Source organism: Diadema antillarum, unplaced genomic scaffold (assembly GCF_040938485.1).
Source record: "Diadema antillarum isolate AM-2024a unplaced genomic scaffold, OU_Dant_1.0 seq00000079_RagTag, whole genome shotgun sequence".
Classification (NCBI taxonomy): domain Eukaryota; kingdom Metazoa; phylum Echinodermata; class Echinoidea; order Diadematoida; family Diadematidae; genus Diadema; species Diadema antillarum.
Window position 1 is genome coordinate 2,955,001 of NW_027271172.1, and position 9,552 is coordinate 2,964,552.

At 39.5% G+C, this 9,552-nt stretch overlaps 1 protein-coding gene across 1 annotated transcript in view; it reads left to right on the forward strand.

The window, feature by feature from the left end:
• LOC139726146 (cholesterol 24-hydroxylase-like) overlaps positions 1 to 7,666 on the forward strand; it is a 16,657-nt gene extending 8,991 nt beyond the window's left edge. The window contains exons 8-13 of the mRNA XM_071637226.1: positions 251 to 323; positions 1,141 to 1,225; positions 2,195 to 2,305; positions 5,889 to 5,977; positions 6,412 to 6,478; positions 7,529 to 7,666. Coding sequence (XP_071493327.1) covers positions 251 to 323; positions 1,141 to 1,225; positions 2,195 to 2,305; positions 5,889 to 5,977; positions 6,412 to 6,478; positions 7,529 to 7,666 — 563 coding nt within the window. The remainder of the gene's footprint in view (positions 1 to 250; positions 324 to 1,140; positions 1,226 to 2,194; positions 2,306 to 5,888; positions 5,978 to 6,411; positions 6,479 to 7,528) is intronic.
• Positions 7,667 to 9,552: the final 1,886 nt, after the last annotated feature.

Genomic DNA, 9,552 nt, shown 5'->3' on the forward strand with positions numbered 1-9,552 from the left:
TGAAATGAGAGAAAACAAAGTCCTTTGAAGTATATAACATACTAATTAGCAGCAATAAATCTCTATTTGTATGTTACAGCACCAAACCACAGTAGTGTCGTCTCTGTTACATGACAGCTTGAATGTTGCTTCTGAAGACAGGCAGTAATGATAATCAGTAGAGTTCACATGCAGAATACACAAACCTTGTCTTATTATGTTTATTCTGGATGGATCCATTTGACGGTCCAAATCATTCTTGTGTTTGCAGGACAAGAGACTACGGCCAATCTCCTGTCATTCTGTCTTCTCCACCTTGGCCACAATCCAGATGTCCTCTCAAGGTCAGTTTTGACCCGCAGACAGTCAGCTGAGAACTAGGAAGGTGTTATAACACCGTAAGGCTGTAATACATGTACCTATGGATTTAATACTTTACTCGCGAAGTCATGATATGAATCCACTTTTGTGTACTAGCAGTCAACATACAATGTAGTGTCTATTGAACTTTGTTACATTGAACTTTGATAGATTACTGCCTTATGCTCGGGCTCATGATTGATGTTCAAGATCTTTTCTCTTCTTTTTTCTCTTCTCCTTTTTTTTTGGGGGGGGGGGGGAGAGAGGTGGGGGTGGGGAGGGGTATTCATAATTATCATGTTGATATATCTGTAAGCATTCTTCATTGTCTCTCCATCTCTCCATCTTTTGCTCTTCTTATTTTCTCTTCTTCTTTTTTGTGTGAGGTGGTAATGTGTGCGTTTTCGTCAATGGATCATCAATCCATAACATTTGTGTTCAACCTCATCTCCTGTATATGGGGAGGAGGGTGGTGTTTGTATTCTTTCTTTTTTTTTATGGACTTTCTGCTTTTAATTTTATTAATGCTGTGAATTGCATATTGTTTTCTGAAATTCAGTGGTCTATTTATGTCCAATGCTGCTATTTACATTTTCCTGGACACCTCAATAGAACAGCAGCATCTTGTAGGTACAGGTGAGCAGGGCGATTGAGCCATATTCCAGTTATCACTGTTTGATTATTGTTTGTGTATTGCTATTACATTAATTTTATACCCAAAATATGCACAAATGCAAATACATGTACAAATCCTATAGAGATGTTTACCAGCATTCTTCACTATTTCTCTTCTTTTTTCAGACTTAAGAAGGAGATTGACTCTGTTGTTGAGGGGAAGGAATTCATTGACTTCAGTGATGTTGGCAAGCTACAGTATTTGACTCTCGTAAGTATTTCTAAATGCACCTGTGTTGATTCTTGAGCATTGTCGCCAGACCACACCTAGCAACAGACTGTTAGATCAAATTTTGGCACTGTTCAAAATTTTGTAGATAAAAAAATAAGGTCCACATTTTTGTCAATTTGTTACCCTTGTCATACAGTGTCCATAATACTTGTCACTTAAATGTGTGTTTACTGGCTCTGTGCTTTTAGCTTTGTTTCACATGCTAGGAATCAACTACCAAATGCTGTGCAGTTCCAGGCTAATGTTTTCAGTAAGATTGGCAGACAACCAGAAACAGTGTTTGACAAGAAAAGTTAAATTTTAACACTCTAGTTTACACTACAGTCTCTCGCATCGCTTTGGATATTACCTCGCAAGTGGCGGGATCGACTTGTGAGTATTTAGGGCAGACCTCTTCACCGGGGTATGCATCCTACTCTTGGCGAGGAATGAAGGAAGAGGTATATTTTACGTGGGTAGGTTGTGACTCTGTCACACAGGGAACTCTATTTTATGTCCTATCCGAGGGATAGAGTGTTTTGCCTTCGCTAGAGGGGATGACTTGAATACACAACATTGCTCAGTAAGACTCACTTGGGTTTGAATCAGAACTATGCGAGTTCAAGACAGATACTGTAAAAGTGGAAATGTTCGTGATGTTGAAATTTTCTCGCAATTCGCGCAACCAGAAGCTAGTGCGAAAATAAAAGCGCGCGAATATATTTGCGTGCAATATGTTCCAGTAGTTGATGTCTTGATTCCACAGAATTAAAAACAAGTGAAACTCTTCTTACCCGGCCAAGCGCGAAAAATTAGTCGCGCGAAAATATCCACTTTTACAGTACACTATTGACTGAGCCACCTCACTGCCCATGTCAGTCCTCCCCAAAGTACGAAGAAGCACCCAATGAAAGATTTGCTGGTTGACTAGTGACCACACCCATTATAAACTCCAACCCTTACTAATAGGTCTTGAAGGAGTCCCTGAGGCTGAACGGTCCTATTGGAGGGTCCAACAGGAGAGTCCTAGAAGACACTGAGCTGTGCGGCTACACAGTCCCCAAAGGATCCACTGTAGTGGTAGGCCTATGTTGTGTACCCCTGAACATTTTGGGGTTTTTTTGTTTGTTTTGTTTTTGTTTTTGTTTTTTTGTGTGTGTGGTTTTTTTTTTTATTGTATTGTTTTGTTTTGTAATGTTTTGTTTTGTTTTGACGAGGAGAGTTGAAGAAAAATTAAAGATAGATTAAAAGAGAGAGAATGGTACTATCGGTATGGCATGCGTGATATTATAACTTAAATGCAAAGATATGCACATTATAGTAGCAGTTCAACAAATTGTAGTGGTTTATAGTGACCTCGTCTACAGCCACTCTGTCTATTTTCCAATTGGTCTACTGGCAAATCGTCTATTACCGATTCGTCTAATACCCATTTGGTCTACAACTGGGCAATTCCGCAGTTAGGTGGACATGACATGGATAAAAGAAATGTGCCTCTTTATCTTACTCTTTAATCTAGGTATCAACTAATGCCATGGATGTTCACCAATCATTAAGGTCTTTCAAATTCAGTAGATTTTATTTTTCGTATTTATTGATTTTGCGAGATCTAAAACCATCATTTAAAATGTACATGTGGGACTGGGGACACTGAAATTCACTTAAATTCAAATTACAGTTGGTTCCTTTGAAATTTTTTCCTCAAAGTTTTGCTAAAGAGTAAAAGATGAATACATTTAAATACTCCAGAAGTCATGTGACATTTTGTCAATTACAAAAGGGTGAAATGACCTGCGGAATTACTCCGGACAAATGTAACGTTACTAACTGTAACGTTACTAACCATGCATTTGGGGGTCTAGCTAAAAAAATGTTGGTCGAACTGCTAAAAAAAATTGTGTGAACATTTGTCATGATGCAATAATTGAAGTTAATGCAACACTTTGTTTGAAGTAACTTGAATTTTTGCACACTTTTTGTTACAAGACATTGATTTTTTTGTCATGTCCTTTTTTCGTAACGTTACTAACCAGCCCTTTAAGTTGCCATAGCAATTCTAATATTTCTTGGATTGTATTCATTCTTTTCTGTATCATAAACCTGGGAAGAATGAACATGTTTTTGACATAATTTTGACTTGAAATGAATAAATGGTAATTTAGTAGTAAAAACAAATATCTAAATTTGTTCAAATGTAACGTTACTAACCGCGGAATTGCCCAACTTGTTTTGTCCAGTACACATATTGTCTAATAGTCACTTTGCCCACTACCCGTACTGTCTAATACCCGACTCGTCCAAGGAGCATTTCGTCTACTGAGCAATTGATCTAATAGCCAAGTCGTCTATACTCACAATGTCTACTTGTCATGTCGTCTAATATCCATTTCGCCTACTGCCACTTTGTCTACTCCCACCTCGTCTACAAGTCATCTCGTCTACATTCACTTTGTCTAGTTATCATATCGTCCAACCCTTAGTTCGTCTATACCCAACATGGTCTATACCCATCTGGTCTACACCCAACTCGTCTACACCCAACTCGTCTACTCCCAACTGGTCTACACCCAACTGGTCTATACCCAATTGGTCTACTCCCATCTGGTCTACTCCCAACTCGTCTACTCCCAACTTGTCTACTCCCATCTGGTCTACTCCCAACTCGTCTACTCCCAACTTGTCTACACCCAATATTGGTCTACTCCCAACTGGTATACTCTCAACAATTTACCCAAACTGATCATTCCCATCTGGTCATGCTAATAATGAATATACCACTTTGCCTAGTGTGCAGTCCGTCTCACTGTCACGAACTATTCGTAACCCTGCCGTGGTACAAAAATCAATAATAGTCTATTCTTTAAAGTTGTTAATTATTCCGCACGTGCTGAATATAAAGACATATTAATGGTGAGACACGACTATCCAGTCAACATCCTGTCCGTAAAATAACTAAATAATAATAAACTATTTACGACGATGTAGGGCAATTTGTCAATCAGTTGCAATGAAAACATCTCGACGGAAGAACTTCATAAATTTGAATAATAAACTAGCTCAGTTACAATCCTCCATCACAAACGAATTGTCAGTCATACGAAACAGAATTACATTTCGACCACCCACCCCGTCCACCCCCGTCCATGCATGCAGCGATCTTGACGGGATCCCGAATGAGGAATTATCGAGTAATATTTCATCGCGTTTGGTACACAAGTAAAGGTACAACGATCCAAGTGATGTGTGCGTGTAGTTGGATTGACACCGGAGGCACGCGTATAATTACACATCCAGCACCACAACACAGCAAGTTTTTCACACTGTGACATTATTCTTTTTATACAAAGTCATATATTAGTACAAAAAATTTAAACCGAATGGGGCACCAAGAGTGTTCAACCTATTTCAATGGGAAAGGAAACTAGATGAAGTAGACTTTAGTAAGGAGTTTGGAGTAGACAAAAAAAACAACTATATAACAAGTAGACCAGTTGGGAGTAGACCAGTTGGGTGTAGACCAGTTGGGAGTAGACCAGTTGGGAGTAGACCAGTTGGGAGTAGACGAGTTGGGTGTAGACCAGTTGGGAGTAGACCAGTTGGGAGTAGACGAGTTGGGAGTAGACCAGTTGGGAGTAGACTAACTGGTTATTAGACTAATTGAGTATTAGACAAGGTGGATGTAGACCAATTGGCTATTAGACAAAATGGGCTGTGGACTATTTCATTCATAGACCTAATGATTAATAGACGAAATGGTCAAAAGACATAATGGGTATTAGACGAAATGTGACAAATTAGAGATTAGATTAAATGGTTAGTAGACGAAATGGCAATTAGACTAATTGGCATTTAGACAAAATGATTGGTAGACGAGTTGGTAAAAGACGAAGCGAGTTTAGACGAGATGGCATTAGACTTGGTGAACAGTGGACAGTGTGGTTGTAGACGAGGTGCCAGTTTACCATTGTACCATTGTAAAGAGTCTTGTTTTAAAATTTAGCTGAAAAATTTCTCTGCATTACGTCAGTTAAAGCCATCTCTTTTCCCATTTTCTATTAACTGGCTTTGATTGGTGAAATCCAAAGTATAAATGAGCTTATTCAATGGAGACAACTTATTTCAATTCACAAGTGAAATGTCAAATTTATTGAGCATAACTATTGTCTGGATGAACCACGATGGGTTGGCATTATTCCGCTGCCTCTCTGTTTGTGTACATTAAATCAAGGTCACTCATTCTCCTGATTTGATTGCATTATTGAACAGAAACTGATCCTTGGTACCTTTTGCCAATGTCATCACCAGCCCCCCCCCCACCCCCCCCCCCCCCCGATATATTACATCATATTCCTTTCTTGTATTGCAAGTATATGGATCCCACAATGTTATTTTTAACCCTCCCTTGGCTAAAACTAGCCAAGCCTTTTCATTGGCTTTCCTTTATTTCCCAAAGTTGAACCTTGCAATAATTTCAGCAAGCCCACAATGGTGTAACAATGCTCAGTCCAACAGGAAGGCCGTACGGATTATATTAGAGAAATCATGCCAACTTTATTCATTTGACAGTTGACCTCAGACGTCATTGCCAAGTGGCAAAGGAAGTAGAGTAAGGGTTAACCAAATTGTCATTTTTCTTTTGCATATGTGTTACTGTGTGTATCAGCTGCCGATGTTCACCATGGGGCGTCATGAGGACCACTTCAAAAACCCTCTGACCTTTGACCCAGAACGCTTTACCAGAGATGACGACAAGTAAGAATGAGCAATTAATATTCTTAGCTTTCCTTCTTTCTCAAGTCAGAGGTCTAAATTTCCTAAAGTAAAAGGTATTGTTCCTCCTTGCCTCTTTCCACTATTATTTTGAAAGGTTTTAAGTCAGCCTGTTCAGATAAGCCAAATGAAGTACATGTACTCTCTGTCTCAGAATTACTTAATTAACATATTTTTATACTACCATCAGCCAGTGTGAGAGTTTTGCAGTTAGAGAGATGAAACTGGAGTTGTTTCCAGAAAAAATAATTTTCCTTGTGTAATTATGCTATGAGCACAGGAAATAGACAAGTGTTGAGTTGTGAGATGTAGGCCCTACCTGGTACTGAATATATTTCCTTGTTCAGAAGAGTATAGAAACTCATATTGTATGTATGACTCATTGATTTTGGATTCAATTTGTGGTTTTATTTTAGACCTCTCTTTGCATACTTCCCTTTCTCTATTGGACCAAGATCATGTATCGGCCAGGCCTTTGCCATGGTGAGTTTGCCCTCTCTGTATAGTTGATATCATTTAACACTGTTTGCTCTGAAATTATTTTCTTGACGATGTTTTCCCATGGGAAAAATCCCAGAATGTTCTATCCATGGAAGGACATTAGATAATAATAGACTACCATGGCACGATCACTGACTGGTATTTGCCTTTTAAAAACCCATATTTGCATGCTCTTCTTTGTCTTCTGTTCTTGTTCCTTCACCCGTCCTTGTTACTCTAACCCCTCTATTCCATTCCTCCTATCTCCTATTCCTCTGTAACCTCCCTTCCATTCCCTTTTCTCCTTACCCAACCTCATTCCTTTCCCTGTTCCTCCTTAACACTTCTCTTCCTCCTTAACCCCCCCCCCCATCCTTGTTCCTTCTTTTGTATACCAACCTCTTTCCCCGATTCTCTTTCTCCCCTTCCCCATCTCTGTTCCTCCTTACCACATCTTCCTCCATAACCTCACCCCTGTTCCTATCCCTCCTTTCTATACACCTCCTTCCCTTTCCTTGTCACTCTTTACCCTCCCCCATCTGTGTCCCTTCTTACCCACTATCTTCATCCTTTTGATCCCCCTCAATCCTATCCCTCCTTGCCCCTATCCTCTTCCTCAACCCCTCCTCCATTCAAATTCCTCCGTACCAATCTCCTTCCCTTTCCTTGCCCCCTTTAACCCTTACCCATCTCTGTCTCTTTTTACCCCTATCTTCCTCTTTAACACCACCCTATCCTTCTTTGCCCCATCTTCTCCCTTAACCCCCCACCCCCATCCCTATTCCTCCTTACCAACCCCATTCCCTTTCCCTGTCCCTCTCTACCCTTCCCATCTTGTTCCCCCTTAACCCCATCCCATTCATGCCCCTATTTTACTATCAAACTCCCCCTCCCCAACCTCCAAACCATTCTGAATTTGGAGGAAAGAATCTGAATTTTGATCATTCCCAGCTCTTCTTTCAGTAGGAGTTTCCTATTTTTTGTGATAATTCTACTACACAGTTCCCAGTCAGAAAGGTTGAGAGGTCTCCATTTATTCCTTATCCTCCTCAGATCGAGATGAAGGTGATCATCGCAAAGCTCCTCAGCAGGTATGACTTTTGCCTCGTTCCTGGCCAGGACCTTGACTTCCAGGAAGAGCTCACCATGAAGCCAAAAGACGGATGCAAGACCTTCATCTCTCTGCGCTGAGGGCGCCCTGCTCTTTAGAGGGAAATTCTATTCAACCAATCATCATCCCCTGATACTGCTTTACTTGACAGCCTTTAACTCTTGTGCAGTGACAATTACAATGACACAGTCACATGTTTCAGTCATATTCCAAATGCCTACCGAGATGTGTACAGCATGTACCTCTGTTTATCAATCTTGAACTGTGAATAACATTCAGTGTTCTGCCTTATCGCTTTTAGTCAATTGTTTTCCCCAAGTCAGTCAAACCATTCATTTATGTACAATCTGTGAGAGATTGCATTCTTATGTGAAATGTACCGTTATCTCTTGACAATCAGAGTGCTATAGTTTGGACTTATTTTTACCAAAGTGTTTAGTTTTTCTCAAAAGTCATATTCCTCATTGCATCTCATATACTACACCTTAGATAGTAAAGATTTATTATAATTTATACCAAAGACACTAGGCATACTCGGAAGGTGAAGGTTTAATTTGTAAATGCATCTTCCCCCTCCTAAAAATAGAGGAAATGATGTGACCTAAATATGTACTTATGAAGGACATATCTCTTAGATACTGAAATCATGTTCTACTACCTTTATGAACAATATTTCTAGCTTGAAATACGGAAGAATGCTCAACTTATAAATATTTATGCCGACTGTGCCTTGCCTCAAAGTTTTGTCCAATTCATTTCAGTCAATTTGAGCAGGGCAAGATGTGGTTGCAAGGCCAGCAGTACATGAATATACCATGAGTAATGTGTGTATGTGTGTTTGTCTCTGTGTGTGTGTGTGTGTGTGTGTGTGTGTGTGTGTGTGTGTGTGTGTGTGTGTGTGTGTGTGTGTGTGTGTGTGTGTGTGTGTGTGTGTGTGTGTGTGTGTGTGTGTGTGTGTGTGTGATTGAATGGATGCAGGTGCTATCTATTCAATGTTAATTAGACCCGCATAATACAGATACATTAAGAATCAGGACTACAAGCAATTTTAATAGAAATGTGGTGAAGGGATTGTGCTGTGCCCACAGAGAGCATCATGCAATTAGATGAAATATCTGCAATGATTTGAATTTATTCTTCTTTCATGTGGAGTAGTTGATCAGAAGGAACAAATCTGGAGATTGTAATCTGGCAAAGATATTAGCAAGAGCTTTTGTCCAGCTTCTGGAACTTCTAATGAAATATGCTATTAAATCAAGATCATGCCACAGAAAAGAAGTTCATTCTGTATTTTTCCAGCAAGGAATGCAAACATCCAAACATATTCTAGAGATTTTGACTGATATTATGGTCAACACTACAGCTCAGCTTTATTTGGCTAAATTGCTGTTTCACATATCAAGCATCTTTTTACCAGAAACAATATGGATCCAAACTGATAAATTCTTGTGTCAATTCATGAATCCAAGTACAAGTAATGTATGTGTATGTCCATGATTTTTTTTTTTAATCGTAGCTATGACAGTAATAGTGGAAATTTTTGCAATGTGGAAGTTTTCACACATTTTGCACCACCAGGAAACCAGTGCAAAATGGAAGACACGTGGATATTCTTGCAAGTTATATATTCCACTAATGGGTGTCTTGAATCCAAGGAATTATGAACACATGAAATTCATCTTACCCAGCCAAGCACAAAAAATTACTTTTGCAAAAATATCCACTTTTACGCCCGCTTTTGCAGTACTCAAACACTGAATGATCAGTGCTTATTTATGTCAATTAAAGGCAGTTCATCAATCAGTTGCAATAAGCCATCTACCCTTTGTTTCTGCCACTGTGCTGACTGCAACCGGCAAGATTCAGGGGGCTACTGTACCAGCAATTACAGTGTATGATGTGGTGGCCCCTACTAGTGTCCAGAATGCTGTAACTCCAGAAGGGTCCAAATTTTACTTGCATTTCT